The 19,342-nt window shown below is 32.5% G+C and overlaps 1 protein-coding gene across 1 annotated transcript in view; it reads right to left on the bottom strand.

Annotated features, from left to right (window-relative positions):
* Positions 1 to 19,342, bottom strand: part of LOC128238764 (potassium voltage-gated channel subfamily KQT member 1-like) — a 74,214-nt gene that overhangs the window by 8,496 nt on the left and 46,376 nt on the right. The window contains exons 2-7 of the mRNA XM_052955005.1: positions 12,451 to 13,061; positions 9,201 to 9,291; positions 5,197 to 5,323; positions 4,143 to 4,221; positions 2,017 to 2,113; positions 305 to 433 (exon numbers count right to left, since the gene is read on the bottom strand). Coding sequence (XP_052810965.1) covers positions 305 to 433; positions 2,017 to 2,113; positions 4,143 to 4,221; positions 5,197 to 5,323; positions 9,201 to 9,291; positions 12,451 to 12,776 — 849 coding nt within the window. The 5' untranslated portion in view covers positions 12,777 to 13,061. The remainder of the gene's footprint in view (positions 1 to 304; positions 434 to 2,016; positions 2,114 to 4,142; positions 4,222 to 5,196; positions 5,324 to 9,200; positions 9,292 to 12,450; positions 13,062 to 19,342) is intronic.

Genomic DNA, 19,342 nt, shown 5'->3' on the forward strand with positions numbered 1-19,342 from the left:
CATTCGGTTATAATATTTTGACGAATATAGCAAATAACAATGTTAGATTTCCAATGTCTATGGTAAGTTTCGTCAGGATAAGATTTTGAAATATTACGATAGCCACTAAAAGGACATGTCCCATGACCATTACTTATGTTTATTTGGTAGAAGACTTGGTTATTTGATTCTATTGAAAATAAGGTCTATGATTTTATGTGAGGAAAAATGAAATCATTTTAAACAAAGCAAATTACCATGACCATAACTCGTACTTAAGTCATCAAAAAGTATCACGTTGTATATTTATATTTAAGCAGCTCACCACTCCCCACCAAAGCGCATCTGCATAGCTGCTGAAATCTTGGCTGTTTTTCTCCCGCTCAGCCAAGTAGACAAAGTAGGACGAGAAAATAAGGCCGAGGAATCCTATGTACAACGTCGTTATTAACTCCTAAAATATGAAAATAAATGTATACAATCACGAAATTAATAAAATTATAATATTATCTATAAAACATATTAGCATATTTACTGACAAAGTTATATGTTGTTGTTGTTTTGCTTCTTTGTTATATATTATATGATCCAATATGGACTAATGCAAGTCCTCAAATAATATGCAAGCTAACATTTATATTATGTTCAACTGTGAATCCTATGAAAATGGTTCATATACTTTCTTGTCAGAATACGGTCAAAGTATTTATTGAGTGGTCAAAATTTAGCACATAATTAATATTGACGAATCACATACTTTGGAACAGTTGAAAAGGCAAACTAGCATGCGGATAAACTGCGGACAACTTATCAATGTTTTATTCAATTGGCTGCATTTATCCAACCAAAACACAAACATGTACAGAAACCCTTGTTTTTGTCATCGTTAAGTTTGTTTGTTGTGACATCATAGGTGAACACTCATAGCATGTGGTAATGCAATTCTTTTTAAAAGTTGGGAACTACACTTAATAAACTTTTGAGTTATTTGTGTGTACGCACAGCTTGGCCAAATTGTGCCACCGCTTTTCTGGTATCAATTAAATTAACTAGATTTGTACATGGTAACCTAAAATGGAAAAAATGTGGCGAAGTGTTCATTCGTGATAATTGAATGTGCGTGAAAAAAAATGTTTCAATTAGATTTAATGAAGAGGCCGTATAATACAAATTGCTTTAGCTACTATTCTGATTCCATTTTTGAGTACGTATTTCAGATGAAAATTAAGTGAAATCCTTTCAAAAGCCGAAGTAATCTTGGTTAATAAGTAATGCCTATAATTCAGTAGAACGCTCAGCGGTCCAAAGTACTAGAATACAAGCCAATTTAGGGCTTCTGATAGAGGATACTAACTCCGTATACGATTGAAGTCACTTGGCTTCGTACGGCATTAAACCAATGATTGTTCCTAAGATGAGTTAATATCTTATTGATAACGAACCATACAAATTGTTTTCTTCAATAATTGGTTCTAAATCTCACATTTTGACCTTGTTAATTGGGGCCAGATAAAAATCAAGTGTACTGAAGACGGTAACGATAGAGTGGCGTTAGACTAAATATTTAAGTTTAATGTAATTATAAATTTGGGTAAGATTTGTGATATTTTTAGAATGTAGCTATACGTTATGCTATTCTTGGTTTATACTTATTTATTTATTTAAGCTCGATTGTAACGAAAGCTGATAGCTTATACGTTCACTCTCGAGTCCATTTCCTGGGCAGAAACCAGTACTGTGTCATTTTGTAGAGGCCATGAGAAAGTACCCCTGGTAGGGACCGAGCCCACAACCTCTTGGGTGAGAGGCGGACACCTTTACCACTAGACCACTCTCACCCATGTTAGTCTTAAAGTCCATAAAAATAAACTGTAACGATAACGTTGGATGAGACCAAAACTATACTGAAAATAAAAGTGAACGAAAATGAGGTTAAACTTAAAGTACACTAAAAATATGACATTGGTGAGTATTAAATCGCAATGAAAATAAACGGTCACACTTCCTTAATTTGGTGTAGTGTACCGTGATTTATACCTGCCTATGTAGATATATTACAGATCCGAGCAGTCGCCACGTGCCACCTTGTCTATCTACGTGTAACATGCGGAGAATCTGAAGAAACCGGACACCCCTGCATTGAAAATTGCTCACGTCAGGTCAAAAATGTATAATGATATTAAAATAGAATTTCGCAGTTACATAGAAAAAACAGGTGGCATGTCATGACAATACGAATAAAATCAAACAAATGAAAAATAGTGTTTAATTATAGAAAATAAAAATAGCAACATATTATTAGTGGTTAAACAAAACCCCACACATTTACGTGGCATTTGTTTAAAGGAACAAATCAGTAAATATATCTGTAGCCAATATATATATATATATATATATATATATATATATATATATATATATATATATATATATATATATATATATATATATATATAAGCATTAGGTATACTCAATTATGTTATCATTAGCATAAATCTGTTAACTTTAGTAATATTTGGTAAGTGAATATGATACGTATCTATATATCAGAATACTGTACACAAAAGTCTAACACTAAAAAAACTATATTAATGAGTATAACATTTCATCTTGTAATTATTAAATCTTCTAGCTTCTCGGTTTAAATTTCTGAATAGTCGATACCCAGGTTGTATTCTGAACATCTTTATCCAGAAGTAATATCCTGAATCTACTGCTATGACTACAATAAAAACTAATTTCGAGTCTAAAACATGTGATTAAGATAAACATTATACTATAGTGTTCTTTGCCCCTTATATAATCATTTCATAACACATGAGGAAGATGACCAAAAGTAAAAACGTCAAGTCATCTTTATCTAAATTAATATGAATCAATAGGTTAAACCGTGCTTTTATCAATATTATGTCGGAGACATAATAGTAAACAAACTTTTCCTAAACATTATTTACATTTAATTGAATTTACACGGAAACCAAACTGCCCTAAAAAGCACTTGTAAATGCAATTACATTTTTCCAAAATTTAGTTGCAGAGCACTCCTTTATTAGGCATATCTCTATTTATCGCACCCATCAACACTTTGCCACGCATTTCCTGGATGCATCATACAGTGAGATAACTTATATATACATATATGTTATTTGGTTAAAAGACACAAAACGAAGAAAAAACAAATTTGGTTTCCGTTTCTGCTCATTTTGATTTTTTTTCTTTTTTTTATTCATTAACTAAATAAGGTTTGTCATCGTGCACAATTAGTTATTCCCTATCTTGAACAATAATACGAAGCATTTCTGTCATACTGTCTGATTTATAATAGTTGTATTGTTGTGGCTCTATGACATAATGCAACGTCTAGACATACTTTATTATGGGTTGCGCTTCTTGGCTTGTCCCTCAGATTCAATAAGTGGGTTTAAATGTATAACGATGGGATGTTATTTGTACTCAAAATAAGTGATAATGTTTCAGAGCCCGACAAAAGTGTTAATCAAGCTACTAAATGTTTTTTTCAAACACATAAGAAAATAAACGGGGCTCAGTTGTTTGTCAATATCTCCGGAAGCATATCTAGTTCAATATTCCGCAGCAAAAGGACACTGTTAGTTGTTTGAGGCAGAGGATAGAAAGGTTTCGCCGTTAGCAGGAAACAAATTACTAGTGACAAAAAGGTTGAGCCGATATATCCAAGTTTGACAATGACAATAATTGACTGCTGCGTATCAAATCTTATACATCACCCGACCATATTATTCATCGTCAAACATATGTGAGGACCCGTTTTTTATCGTGTCAAGGAATATTTTCCTCATGTCGAAAGCTTCAGTTTAAAGAAATATTATCTGAATCTCTCAAAAGTAAATACATATAAAAAGTCAATTACTCATTTTACAAATGAAAACGGATTCGTCAAAACATTTTCATAATTTCATGATTTCTGAAACGTACTGCTATTTTCCTTTTATTACATATATTACAATCCGTATTGGCTCCCTTATTATTGTACTGATTGCAAAGAAGTGACTGTTAGATATTCAGCCATTTTAAACATTTAAAACTGTTATGTTTTCAAACTTGAGATATTAAATGACCCTAATTACTTGTGAAACAAGGAAATGAGTATATGAACTAATCAAAAAGGCTGTGACATAATTTACCTGATTGCCGACGTAGCAAACACTTGACCTTCGGAACCAATCAAGAATACTATGATAGAGGCTGCTACCACAAGAAAATCTGAAAGCAAGTATATTTTAATCTAGTAAGGTGTGTAGGTGATTGATGCGGTATTAATGCATTAATATACACTTTATTTAAAATGACATTTGTTCCAAGCAACTTCAACATCGTCGCTTTTATCATTTAGCGAAACAAAATTATCTTCAAAAAATATATCGAACATATTTGTGCTTTTCAAACAAAACACAACCTTTGTATTATGGTTATTGATTATTTTGAAAAATTTGAAATAATATGAAAGTCTTAGACAAAACCAGCTGAGTGTAATATGTAAGAATGAAAGGCCAAAAGCTGTAAATTATGTCAGAGAAAGAGAAGTCCGAGCCACGCAGTGCATGCCGAGTTTTTTTTTTAAAACGCTGACATAAAGGGCAGTTTGAGGCGTTTCACTTTCTTAAAACATGTAAACATAAGGTCCAAATAATATTTTATAGCGCTTTAGACAACTTTTTTGAGACTGTCCGACCCATTGAAAATATACTTGATGGATGTGAATATCTTAGGCAAATCAAAATAATGTTGCGCTTATATTCATATAAATTGTAAAATTGTTTTGGGTATTTTTTTAAAGTAATCATATTTAGGATTTCTACGAATATAAAACAAGTGCAAAAATGATTGAGCATTATCCCCTTGATAACGGAAACTTTCTTATTGTTTTCTAATCTATAATGGACATAAACCAAAAACATTTTTTTTCTATTTTCCTAGCGGCTTTACAAACCTCAGTCACAACTCACATCTGAATTGGGCATTCAGTTGTTACAACCTTAAATTGGAACTTCATAGAAAATAACATATTTATATTATGGAAATAGCCCATTCTTCAAAAATTGGACAGTTGATTAAAAATAAAGAAATACGGAACACAGTCCAATAACCAAGATAGCGTACAAATGAACAATGTATGACGTCACAAACATGTTAAACTAGTACTATGCTTTTATTTTGGCAAATCTTATAAAAACATACCTATCATTGATATCGGCTTTGTAGCAAACTTTATTCGTCCTCGAATGCCCATGTACTTGCTCCGACATCCTGCCGACCAAAGTCGTACTACGTACTCGACCCCGAAAAATACAACCAATACTATCTCCTGCAAGTGACATTTTGAGAATATTTGATTACAAGATTCAAGGAGATAAGTCAGATCAACAAAGATATAAAACATGGCATCAAAACTTCTACTGCTCGCAGACAGCTTAAATTAAATCGAAATATCGAGCATTATCTAGCAGATGTTTAAAATGAGGTAATCATCTATTGTTATAAGATAATACGGAGAAAATTATAATTATTTTTAATTGTAAAAGAGTAGTAGACGAATGTTAATTTGTACTTATATTTTTTGAACAGATGTTTCAATTATTTTATCTTTTTCATGTAGATTATTGACTTATCTGATCATCTATATTTACCACTCGGACACATTCGAAACATTAACAGGGATAAGCAAAATATTGTCATTCACAAGAATGAGAGCTTTGAGAGTGTTCTTTTAACCAAATGTCCCTGATAGCAATTTGTGTTAGCTTTATTACTGTTTTAGTGGTTGGAAATATTTTGGATAGGAAGAAATATACAGAATTTCAATATGAAAATAGCTTGAACTTTTGACCGAATTGGTTCAAACGACGACTAGTCATTAGTATTACTAGTTTTCTAAACTGATTGGTAATAGGGATACTTACTACCTTGTTAGTTGTTACTTTTGTATTAAAAAGGTATCATTACCTAAACTGGCATAGACATAATGAGTATTCTAGGGAATACAGGTAGATACTGGAAAACTTGTTTAGTAATACTTCAGTCACGTAAAGATAAAAAATGATATTCTACGGTATCATCTATTCCTTAGACCTTATTTTACAAAATGTTTCCCTTTTCGTATTCATTTATTTTGTTATTATAAAACGGTAGTGAATAAAGACACTACGTTGATATCATATCATAATGGAATTTGATTAGATGACGTTTTGGAGTGATGTTCACCAGAGGATTATATGATATCATAATAAATAGTAAAATACAGAAGAATTAGGAAGATCCAAACAATTAAAAAAAGGAATGATTCGTTTGAGTAGATAATGACTAGGTTTGACAACAGACAGGAGGTATATGAATACATTTATTCTAACGTTGTCCCATTTTGAATTTATTCACTGCGCTTTCATTTGCTATGAAATGTCTGATTATCTTTGTTTCTCATAGATGATGAAAATTGCTAATTGCTGTTCTGATCAGTATTGTGCACCAGAAATGTAAACTTTCATTAGAAAACTAAATACTTAGTTGTCAAAATGTGTTTTTCATGACTGCATACTGAAAACGAAGATCATCGTAGAATGTTTAAGTCTTTGTTCCGTAGTGTACGTGTGTTGCATCATCTGCAAACAGTGTTTTTCATTGCTAGTGATATTAAGCCCCTTGTTATTAGGAATGTGTTAAACAACTTGTACATGTGTCTGTTTACATATAATGATAACTATTTGCAGATAAATGTGACTTTTGTTCAGTATTAAGCTTTGTACGACTGTACAGAATAAATTCTGATGTTTTAAGCGTCAGAACATTTATATTTAATATTTATGACTGACGCTATAAAAGGTGTTTTCGAAATCAGCAAAGACGACTTGAAATTTCTTAGGGTTTCCTTGTAATTTTAGATTATGAATGTATCAAGGTCGGTTTATGTTGAAGTCATCATACTTGTAAGTGTCTTAAAGGTTTTGGTATTTTATCAGGATGTTTTCACAATAAATAACGAAACATAAAGTGAAATATTTAGGATAAAGCCAACAATTATGGTATATTTATATGTAAACCATACCGCACAAGATTGATCCTACATAATCAAGTTATGGAACAGTCTAGTCACAGCAGTCCTGGACTTAGTTTAGCAGATCGAAAGCCTCTAATGCGTAATTGATCCAAATGGAACTCAAGACAGGTTCATTGCATACTTCGTTTTTAAATACGAACATTGGGTATAATGTTCTGGTTCATCAATGAAGTCGTTTACAATTACTATGCTATAGATGCCTTTGTATTTATATTGATATTGCACATATTTGTTTGGTATCGTTTTTTGCCATAAACATCCTTAATGGCATTTTTCAAGAGAACTGGGTGACAGAGTATCTACGAGCGTATATGAAAGTTCTATTAACAATGATGTGCCGTTTTACTCATAACTTACATTTAAATATAATAGTTAAGTCTTTATCTACATCGAAACATGTCGTGGTGAATGGTGTAAAAAGAAACAAGGTTATTTAATGTTATTTAATGTTGAAGCAGTTTATCGCAAGTGCAGCAAATATTAAGACTGTGCAAGTGTTAAAATATGCATCCAGTGAAAATGATCGAATGACATTGTCACCTATTCAAAACACGAATATAAAGAGTTGACTGATATAAATGACGTTTAATAAAATATGAAGATATATTGAGATATTAATAAGTGGTTTATCAAGTATTAAAGATTGCCACCGTTATGGACGGCTAACACGCCTTTGACTGGTAAGCATTCGTGAACTGTGAAGGAGTAGGATGATAAATGCTGTTGTAGATTTCTTATATACTTGATATCAGCACAGCGTAAATATTCTCTTTTTCTGATAAAGAACATTTTATTTATAAGGACATTTCTTTGCCACAATGCAACCTCCCTTCAAAATTAATATAAGGTAATCGTTTAATTTCTAAACAAAACCTAAATGCAATTCTGCTTGAACGTCGTTTCAGTCTTAGGGATTTAGGTCCTAGTTATTTTTACCTTAAGTTTTAATTTTGTTTAAGAGACATACATATAATACGAGAAATGCCCTTTAAAGCACGATGTGTCAATGCCTTTAACATACAGCAAGAGCAGACTGACTTATCTGAAAACAATAAATGTTTTTGGTGTTTGGAGGGAATATATAATTGGTTACGAGAAGATGATTCCGTGTACACTAGGTTGTTGATTACCCATACAAGGAATCCTTTACAGTACCCTTCCATTGATCCTTTTTTAAAAGTACGGAGTGACAAGGTATATTTTGGCATTTTACGCGGATAGGGTGAAATAGGTGATGGGTATTGGCTGAAAAAAGTTATCTATTGGCATGTTTCAAGAGACCATGGTGACAACATATCATGCCATTTTGTCAAAAGGACAGAGTGAAAATGTACATTTTTGAAAAGATCTTGGGAATACAATCTCTTTTTTTTCAAAATATCCCATTAAGGCTTTGGATCCCGTTCTTGTTCCTTTAATGATAAGTGCATTGTTTCTACACTTTGAATGATCTTGCACAACAGTTAGTTGTAAGTTAACCTAGAGTGGAGAAGGAGTTGGGTAATGACAACAAGTGCATGCAAAGCAACAATGCATTTTCATTCTAGAAAAGTTTCACTTACCAGTGCATTTTTGCCAAATTTTGTCATACTACATGTATGCTGGTTTCGCACTTAAGCATGATCATATTGATTCGTTGAGAATTTTGAGTTCAAAATTTATATGAAAGACTACAGAAACAAGTTTTGAAACCGAGGTTTAGACCACAGTGCAAACAAAATGCTTCTGTAAATTGTGATGACTTTAGTTTAAACTATTTAAATTAAATTCTAAACCCGTGGCCTCTTCGTAAATTATTGGATCAACGATAACTGGTACATTCTCGTAACTTTACTGCAGCACCTTGTATATTATGGTCAACATTTGTGTTTTATTCGCTACCCATGACAGGTAGATTTTTGCAAAAAAGTGAACACAATTATTATTGACGGTTTTCAAAGACAAGGAAAATGAAAACAAAATCGACAGGGCGTATTATTACGTAAAAAAATAGATGCTACAAGACTGTTAAATTACATGGAAGAAAGAGATTTGTAATCCTGGCTACGAGTACAAAATGATATATCGCACACCACATTTGATTATAAGGTATAACAATAGTCTTTGTCCTACTGTATGATGATACACTTACCATCCAGAACAGGGCTCTGTTTGCATAGTCCGAATAATCATCTATGGTTGAGAGAACACTGCTAATAAGGCAGAACAACACCATCATAAATCTGAAAACAAACATTACCACAAGGTAACATTACTCACAACATATAATACACCAAAGAGCTTACACATTTTGTATGTCGACCTACCAGATAATACAGAACTCGGTTTGAGAAGCCTGAGTACTCATCTATCGTAGAAAGTACACTTATTATTAGACAGGAGAGCATCGCTTGGAATCTGTAATCAGAAGAGACAGAAACGCTTTAAAGCCAAAGCGCTTCTTTTGTTACGCTTTGCCTTAATAATATCCCCTTTGAGAACGCAATGTTCACCCTCGTGGTCGTTGACATTGTAGCGTTATTCGTGTTTCTGTCTTATGTGGCAATGAGTTTGCACTGAATCGATGGTATCTGTTTTTGCAAAGGCGTTATTAAACAGCAAATATGTCAATCTGTTTTTTTTTAATATTACTATATATTATCGATTATGAAACAAAGACAATTTGTGTTGATGTTGTTTTTTCTGAACGTTCTAAGGCGGTAATTTTGCCATTAATCGGTAAAGCTATGTTGAAGAATGTGTTGTCTGTTTGTGTACTTCGTGCTTGATGCATTCAAAATATTTTTTTAATCATCAGAATACATGCATGTCGCATTCATATGTTATATACCTTTTTCTGGAAATTAACACTTTATGAACAATGAAATGAACGATAAATTCCATAAATGGAACAAAATTAAAGTGCAACGCCATGTTATTTCAACCAAAAACATAAACAAGATGGGATGCGTAAATAACTTGATAAAGCTACTATGAAAAGGCTTTAATGGATTGAATACTAATGTGATTTCATGATGAGCTACAACTGCCCGCAGCAATGAAAGCGATCTTTATCAACAAGCCATTGCTTTATTTTGCATTTTCCTTTAAAGCACCTTTTGTCATAAAACGAAGCCATGATATGCTCAGCACTTAAAAAAATTACAAGAACAGCAAAATCAAACGTTTGCCATGTTCCACGTACTCGTGTATGTTATGATTTTGTCTAAATAACCGTTGTTACCCCGAGGTTTTACTAACCGTGCCAAGACGTTTAACCAAATGTTAAGTTATGACTATATTTCAATATAGAATTTAATGTTTGGTGTTTTGAAGCGTTGTTACTGTCGTTCGAGTTCCGTTTTTAGAAAGAAACCAGTCCCGCTGGTCATTAAGAAAGGCCGTGACAAAAGTGCCTTTGTCGGTGCTCAAACCAATAACCCTTGGAGTGAAAACGTCTCTATAAAAAACGCATATTCCGTATAAATATGACCCCAGATTGTTTGACGCTTACCCTTCCTTACCAAGATGCCAATATGTGGTTCCAACAGATCTTTAAATCTTGTCTGCATTTATTACACTTCCCTAGAATTGTGGACATAAAATCTAGAAGATACGATATAATATATAATATATGTGATTTGCCCTACCAATCGCTTTTCGGTCCTTTAAAGTAGACGAAAATATATTATGTCTTAACAATTGAGATATTTGGCTGAAACAAGGGAAAATGTTGAGATTATAAGGAGATTGTGAAACACGACTTGTATGTGTTCGTATACGTGAAGAGTCGCGTGCATGTACAAATTACAGTTGAGTTTAAAGATCGTTTGCGAAATTACATTAAAACACTGGTTCAAGGTATACATACATTGAGGACGTTTTGCACCCAAGGTACTTTAGCACACACGTACACATACAAACAGCGTTTCAAAACTTCCCCACTTATGTATTAAAACCAAATTTGATCATTTTTTCTAACTTACTTAGAACGACAGTTCCATTTGATTTTCAATTCGAATAACATTAAATTCAGCTTAAGCAGCATCTCTTTGCTCCACAGCCGAAGTTGGATAGATATCATCCTTATTGTAGTATATATCACCACTGGCTTCCCACAAATTTGATAGCGACTGCAACTCAAATAGACCAACTTATTGCATTACATATAAGTCTTGCAAATCTTAATTGTCTGTCTGGCTCGCGACGTTTCTAGTATGTTTACCCACATACTTGACATATTCAGAATCATTTTTGACATTGGATGACTTCTTTATGTAAATGATATCAAATGACTTGCATATATATCAAGCTTCGTTTCTTAAGAAATACATACTAACAGTTACAATTAAGGCATTAACAAAAAAAAGAAAATTCCTTTGCTGTTTGTTATTGTATGTTTCGACACATTGTTTATCAAGTTTAGTTTGTCTGCAAAAGGAAATATGCTTTTGCTGAATTTATAGATACCTGGAGAAGAATCTTATTCACTTTTTATTTTATGGCTCCGAATTATTGATACTATTTTTTTCATATTATAATTTTACTCCTTCTTTTAGTAGTTATCGGGTGCATTCTTCAAGCTGCAATATCACATATTGAAGGTTTTGACAAGTTTTTATCTTGGATCGAGCCAGTTTATGCGAATATGCATAGACACTAGTAATTTAAGACTGCTGACAAAAACACTGATCGCAGATTTTCATATTTCATTTCAAAAATTCGCTAGTAACGCATTTAGCCATTAAATGTTAATTTTCGAACGGAAATATGAACATCTGATATTTTGTCAGCAGTCTAATATCACTGGCTTGCAGAAATGTTCGCAAAATTTGGCTCATTCCAAGACAAAAAAAAATATAAACTGTAAAGTGCAGATTCAAGATGTGACTATAAAGCATTATAAGTATCTTCTTATTTTATGTAACACTATTATAGTTAATATTAAAAACTCTATAGTTTTAGAATATATCATAATATAGAGTGTGTGCAATACTTTTAGGGACAGGTTTCATTTAGAAGCGTGTATATGAATAAATACATTCATTTGTGTGTTACTCATTGCAAAGTAAAGCTCATTCTCTTTTCTGATGTAAAACGAATAAACAAAAATAAAGCACGCTCTCCAATGTGTTTCCAATATAAAGGGAAGTGTTTAATATAGTGTTCTTATCCTTAGATATGTCTTAGTGATTCCATTAAGTCTATTGGCAAGCTATGTTTACAGTCCAAGCAAACCCCTCAGATTCTATCCTTAACTTAAGTAAGCTCTTAGATTGTTATTAAATAAGGTCTAAGGTAAGGAGTTATTGCATTTATTTGATAAATTTATGTTTTATTATTTTTATAGTTCGACTCAATAACTTGCGTAACTAGTGCATTTGACAAACAATTAAACTTACACTGTAAAGTGGTATGCAAAGCATTTCCAACCGGTAGGTCTTTCCAGGAAGTTGTAGATTTTCACTTGTATGGACGAATGGCCATGACGTCGATAATTACTATAAATAAGATGGGGAACATTTGAAACCTTATTTGCATTCTCCTGCATTGGTGATGTCTCTGTCGCTTCATCCTCTTCTGGAAACTCACTCATTTGAACAGCACATCCATTCAACGCATGTTGGTTATTAACGCCAATGCCTTTGTCAAACAACTTCTTATTTGTACGTTTGATATTCTCTTTCGGCGCAAATGACCTCATGTGTGTGTAGCTTTCGTTCTCCATGTTTGCCTCCGGAAATCAGACGGTGCTATTATGAGACGAAGATCAGGTTTTATTAATCTATTCCCTTCGGCTTAATGGAACACCACATTTTCACAGAGAATGCTCAAACAAGCACACACATAAATAGACATTAATAATTTCTGTGAGTTTCCCTTAAAGCTATAAATGTTGAAGAACATATGTACTCTTTCCAAGAACGGAGACTTTGACAATGGACGTGTCAAAGAGCACATGCAGAGCTCGGTCAATAACATACTATCCATTTTCCGCTGCAATCGGCATTATCTGAAAGCAAAAAGAAAACACTATGATCCGTATTTGATTCACTAGAAGATTGCAAGATATTTAAAAGCAATGAAAAACAAAGTTGTAATCAATGAATGGCGTGTAATTCATCCGCGTTCACAAGCAAACAAACGTATGGTTGTTCAGCTTATTTTTTCATCTATCCAGCAATTAATCACACATCATCTGGAGTTAGATCTTTAATTCCTGTTTATATCATCATTTCATTGTCTAGACATTCATTCATTGGTATGCAATGCTGTATTAATCACAGTTATTCAGGATTTACTTCGTTTGGCACCTGTCATAATGAGACGTATGATGGCTTTCAACTATAAATCCCGGTCGTTTGCAGAATATTTCTTTTATATGTGGCATATTTTCAAAGATCTCAATGTTTAATTCATTAGTGCTGCACACATAAAAACGTGCTTTCTTTTAACTCAAGATTATTTCCACTTTACAACATGTGTTTGAAATATATATATATATCCAAGCAATACAATCCTCTTCTGAAAACCCCTAATATAGCATAAAATTGCCATTCACATTTGGTTGATTCACTATAAAAAAGAAATTGAAATATCTAACAAAAAAGTGTAACCTTTTCATGACCATGCATGTGCTATTCCGATAAAATATCTGTTAACTAATGAAGACAACCCGTTTAGCCTCGCATATGCCAATAACTGCCATACGCGCCATCATTTGCTTGCCTGACTACATTTATTGAGTATCCAATAATGGCTTCTGCAAGCAAACAGCGAAAACACATGACATTGTCACATAGAAATAATAACATTTTGATCAGACCGTCTGCAAGAGTCAGATTCCGTCTGTCTGAGATGTGTAGTTGTTTGCATGTATAGGCGTCGATATTAACACTCGCGAGGAAATTGATTTTCTGTAGAAAGTCGTACATTTACTGCGTCTATTTCACGAGTTGTTTTTTTCTTGACCGTGAGAGTAAGTGTTGCTGCACAATGCTGCTTTGGATTGCTTCCGAGTACACGGCAGCATTTTCATACTATGTTGAGCAAAGTTTTGAAATTCCTTCATGATTCAATCAACTTTTTCCCCTCGTTGAATTGATAAAAGCAAATTGTAAAGCTTAAAGTGTATTATGTATTTGCATTCTTTCCAGGAAATGTACGTCAAGTGTAAAAGTAAATTTGCCGAGTATTAAATGCTTTACAGAAGATCGCATTGGTTTTGCGTGGTACTTCTCAAGAGTTTTAACCAATGACAGAACGTTGCAATTGTTAGTAAGATTCAATAGTTTCATTAAACAAGCATGAACACAATGTACATACATTTTTCTCAGAAATGACCAAAACGACAGAAAAAAAACAACCATGGAAATATTTCTGAAAAATTTAGGTTGGTGGATTAAAATTCAACTACATCTCTATTTTAATTCGTGTCAGTTATTTATTGAAATTGAAATATCTTATTGAACGTCCAGGTAAACAACTCGTGATTGACTTCAATAAGGTATCTTAATAAGGCTTTAATAGATGTAAAGAAAAAACCTGTCATTTAATGATCCGGTTTCAGGTTCATTTTGTTGAAACTCGATCACGACACCATTCCTGAACATGTCTCTTTCAGACATAACAGTCTTGAAAGGAATATTTATTTGGTTTTGTCACAAAACGAGCAGACATGTGGAAGGTTTGATACCTTATATTATTATAATAATATATAACAACACTGTTTGATAACTAAACATATATCTAGTATTAACATATGCAATAGTTGTGTAAACAAATCTGTTATATGTTTTATCAGATTTTCGTCATGCACGCATCGACTGAATATCGTTTCTGTTTTGAATTTTTGTGCTAGACTTAACATAAACAGTACCATTTAGTTACTAAGCGCAAATTAATGAATACATACGTGAAAACAATCAAATAAATTTATCTGTTTTGGCTTGGGAAAAGTTTAAAAAAAAATTAAACATAACATCAGCGTTGGTCCAGCATATTTAAAAGGAGTGTTGATCATTCAAAGTATATTATGACGTTAATAATGACACTCACGGTAAACTGTCATAAATCTTCAACATGGTAATGAACTGAATGTGCTGTTGTTGTTTTTTTCCAGCCTTCATCGACCGCACATTGGACGAAAAATGACACATATTGAAATAGTAGTGATTTATTTTATATTATATAATACTATAATGTAATGACAATGATTCAAGATAGGCTGTAATAGTATGATATAAAACCAAAATGAACTGATCTTATAATGACAATTATTCAAAATTTGATTTTATTAAATGATAATTATCCGAAATTGACGTATAATACTTGAATTGATAAGATGGCTCCTGCGTAGGTTTCACACAACCAAGGAATTTGCCCTGCGTAGTTTAAAAAAACAACACAACCAAGGTCTTTGCATGCTTTCTTTGAAAAAAAAAACGGTTAATAGTCTACTGTTAAAGGTCAAATGTTTAACAAACAGTACTTAATAAAGACACATTTTACTGTTTAATGTCCAAAGTTTAATATGAATAGTTAATGAGGAACAATCTACTGTTAAAGACAAAAGTTCAACAAAGAAAACTTCATGACAAACAAGTTACTATTAAAAGTAAAAACATCAACAAACGCAGGTTTTAAAAAGTAGAGTGCGTTTTAAATTACAATTAAAAAAATGTAGCATAACCAGTGGTGTAAAACTGTTTTCCTATCAAATTCAATCAAGAGAAATAGTATAGTTATAAGTTAATACTCTAGTTCATGAGCCAAGCTATTTACTTGGAAACCTTCCACAAATAGCAACGGACAAAAGAGAAACGTGTTTAATGAACAGTGCCTGTTTATGTTAAATTTCTCCTTTTACTTTGTTTAACGTCTGTAATTATGTTTTTTATATCAACAAATTGTGTTCATGTTTTACATGTTTGTGTCCAACAAATGTCCAATTTATCGATTCTGTAGTTTCGTTTAAAATACAATGCCTCATTTTAAGGGACTGAAACAGGTTTGACTAATGGTGTACTTTAACCATTCTGTACATTAGTTTTGTATTAAGTTAACCACAAATATGTTCTTAAACCGTAAGGAAGGTGTATTGGTTTTTTAAATGTGAACATTTTTATTACAAAGTTGTAATATTGATATCAATATTAATATGATATGACGTTGTAGCCCGTTTATTGGACAGACTTGTAACAAAAATCTATTTTAACCTCACGCTATTCACAACCCTTGCGTGTTATGAAAAGATTACACTATTTTTAGGCTTTAGGCTGTAGGCCTGCAGTGTTTAGTGCCGCAAATTGAAATAAGGTGCCGCCGTTATTACTTTCTGACATGATATGTTTAAAAAATAATGAGCCGGAGTTACAAAATGGGACGTTATGTGTTATTCGGTTTAAAATAATGCGAAATAAAAGACAACTTTATCTAAATACAGTGGTCAAAAGTTGACTCAGGGAGAGCAATATTTGATGTTCACATAGGGAGCTGATTTTTCTACGTTGAAGTTTTCAGTATCCAGGAGTATATAACTGTTAGTAACGTAGCAGTTAATTGTATTAACCAATCATCGATTTGCATTACCTAAGTTAATGACAAGCATTTGTCGGTTACGGTTTAGGCCCACACAATTTTTTTGTGGACTCGATTATTAGTTGCCTGTGATCAAAATTGTGAAAAAAGTGAAATCACCTTTGTCATGCGTTTCAACGTTTTTATTTAACACAAGGTAAAACATTATGATACCACTTTCTTATGTTTTGAAGCTGAATAAAAAACTCGATGTACATGCTGGATCTACTTGATCAATTATTTTTGTTTAAATGTTCGACTGTTTTATTCGTACACCGGATTTGGTCCACGCATCCAATCCAACCGAGTGGTAGCGTTCAACCAATTAAGTTTTCTTACCAGAAACGTAATTTCTTACGTTGTTTAATGTATCGTTAAAAAGTGGATTTTTATCCCATAATTAGTCGGGGTCTCGAAACACTAAAAATTAGTCCAGTTTTGCGGGAAAAATTATCAATACATGAAGTGGTCTCTGACCATAAAGAGACAACTCAGGTTTACCCCAAACCACCAAAATATGCATTGTTTTACCATGTTTGCCTCTCGACTTGTGCACCTGTTGTGACATATAAAAAAACAGTTTTGAGTGTTACAATATGATTAATTGATATGTTGACACTTTCTCTTTAAACGATGGAAGGGCATAGGGTCATCATGACATTCGTGCAAATCTCAATGAAATATCGTGTATTTTGATGATATTTCATTTTTAAATTAAACATTAGATAACTGAATTCTGCATCGACTGGTAATTAAAAAAAGATTTCAATGAAAATACGTTTAAACAACATTTTCCCGACTAATTCGATAGTGCCTGTAATGTTGGCTATTTTTGTATGAAATTTTATTTGGTTTTGAAAAAAAAGAATTACAAATGAAACTTTGTTTAAATTGCACACGATTTGCACAAGAAAATACCTAAGTTAAATGAAAGTATAGGGTTACCTTAAAAGGCAAATTACTTAAATTGTAAAGTGACAATTCAGTACTGCATGCATGTACTTGTATGCAAACAAGTGTATCAACTATTTTCTATCTGTATTTTTTTTTAATTTGCCATCAGCATTCATTCTGCTTGATCTTCTTTGCAATCCAGTTTACAATTTGACGATTTGTTTGTACTTCCACACCGGATAAGGCCATTTTATCGAACTTTTGTTAAACTATATTAAAACGTTTACACATATATCGTGTTGGCGGTCGTTGAACACAAAAAATCGATGTGTTTTGTGAGTGGAGATCGGTCAATTACATAAAAATACATAGGAAGTATATTTAATGTGCTCGAACTTTTTAAGTTTCGGTATGGATTCATCTCTTTTCGTTTTAGAAAAATATATTAAAATCGAAATGAATGCGCATTGACATTATATATTTAAAAAACCTTTTGATGCATGCTAACCTAGAACTTGGAAATTAAATATTCCTTAATTGCATTTTTTCTCCAAATTAATGCTTCTTAACGAACCATCATTATCTCTGATGTGCTTGTCACTATAGTTTCCATACTATTATTTGCAGATTACCTGTATGTTAATAATTGTATTTGAAATTCCGATGGTTTATTATGATTTAAAGCTGCACTCTCACAGATTGAACGTTTTGACACCTTTTTTATTTTTTGTCTTGGAACGAGCCATTTTTTGCGAATAGTTGTATAAGACTGCTGATAAAAAAGGATCGCATAGTTTTATATTTCAGTTCAAAATTGATAATTTATGCATTTTTTCTTAGACTGTAAGTAACGGCTTTAGTCATTAAACATTAGTTTTCCAACGGAATTATGAAAATCTGCGATCTGATCTTTTGTCAGCAATCTTTTATCATTGGTTTGCAGATATTTACGCAAATAATTGCTCTTTTCAAGGCAAAATATTGTTAAAAAAAGTTGTAAAAATGGAATGCCTTTGAGAGTGCAACTTTAACAGTGAATTAAGAATGATATTTCGTTATTTTAGATAGTGATACTATCAAGCTGACATTCACACTGTCACGGCATTATGGTCGGTTCTCGAGACCTATTAAACAATAAGCACGTTCAGGGCTGGGACATGTTTACAAAGAAAAAAGGAGGGTACGTTCGCATAAGGTTTAGCGATTTTTGTCCGAAAAACTACAATAACTTTCTAACGGAATATCCGTATACGATCGCAATCTATTTCACCGTATATACAACATAAGGATTTATTTTGGTGCTCACTCGGTGTAATACACAACAGTCTTACGCTGACAAAATCATAAATCCAATCTTTGTAGACTTACGAAGTCGACGCTATATTTTTAGTCTGCATATTATAGTGTATAAGTAACATTTGCAGCTTGTATTTATATGACGCATGAATTTTACCACGGGTAATATTGGCCTTATCTAATATGCATCGTTTGTTGTATTTTCTTTCATCATGTGTTTCATCTTTTTTTTACCAAATTATAGTTAAAAACGTACAGGTCCAGTAGTAGAGTAATGATGAATCGAACCGAGTTTTTTTGTAACTTCTGAAAAATCAAATTATCCAAATTATCAAGGGAGAACATAAAATAGTTAACTGACTGGATTTTCAAAGTGAGCTCAGTTTGTACCCATATTTAATGTTTAATGATCATCAAGTATAGATGCAATTAGGAAATTGATGTTTGAGGAGGTTTTTGCCCACAAGTTATTTGTTGCCATTATTTGTCATGATTAATGTTATATTCCGTAACTATTTTAACGAA

This window comes from Mya arenaria, chromosome 6 (genome assembly GCF_026914265.1).
Source record: "Mya arenaria isolate MELC-2E11 chromosome 6, ASM2691426v1".
NCBI classification, from domain to species: Eukaryota; Metazoa; Mollusca; class Bivalvia; order Myida; family Myidae; genus Mya; species Mya arenaria.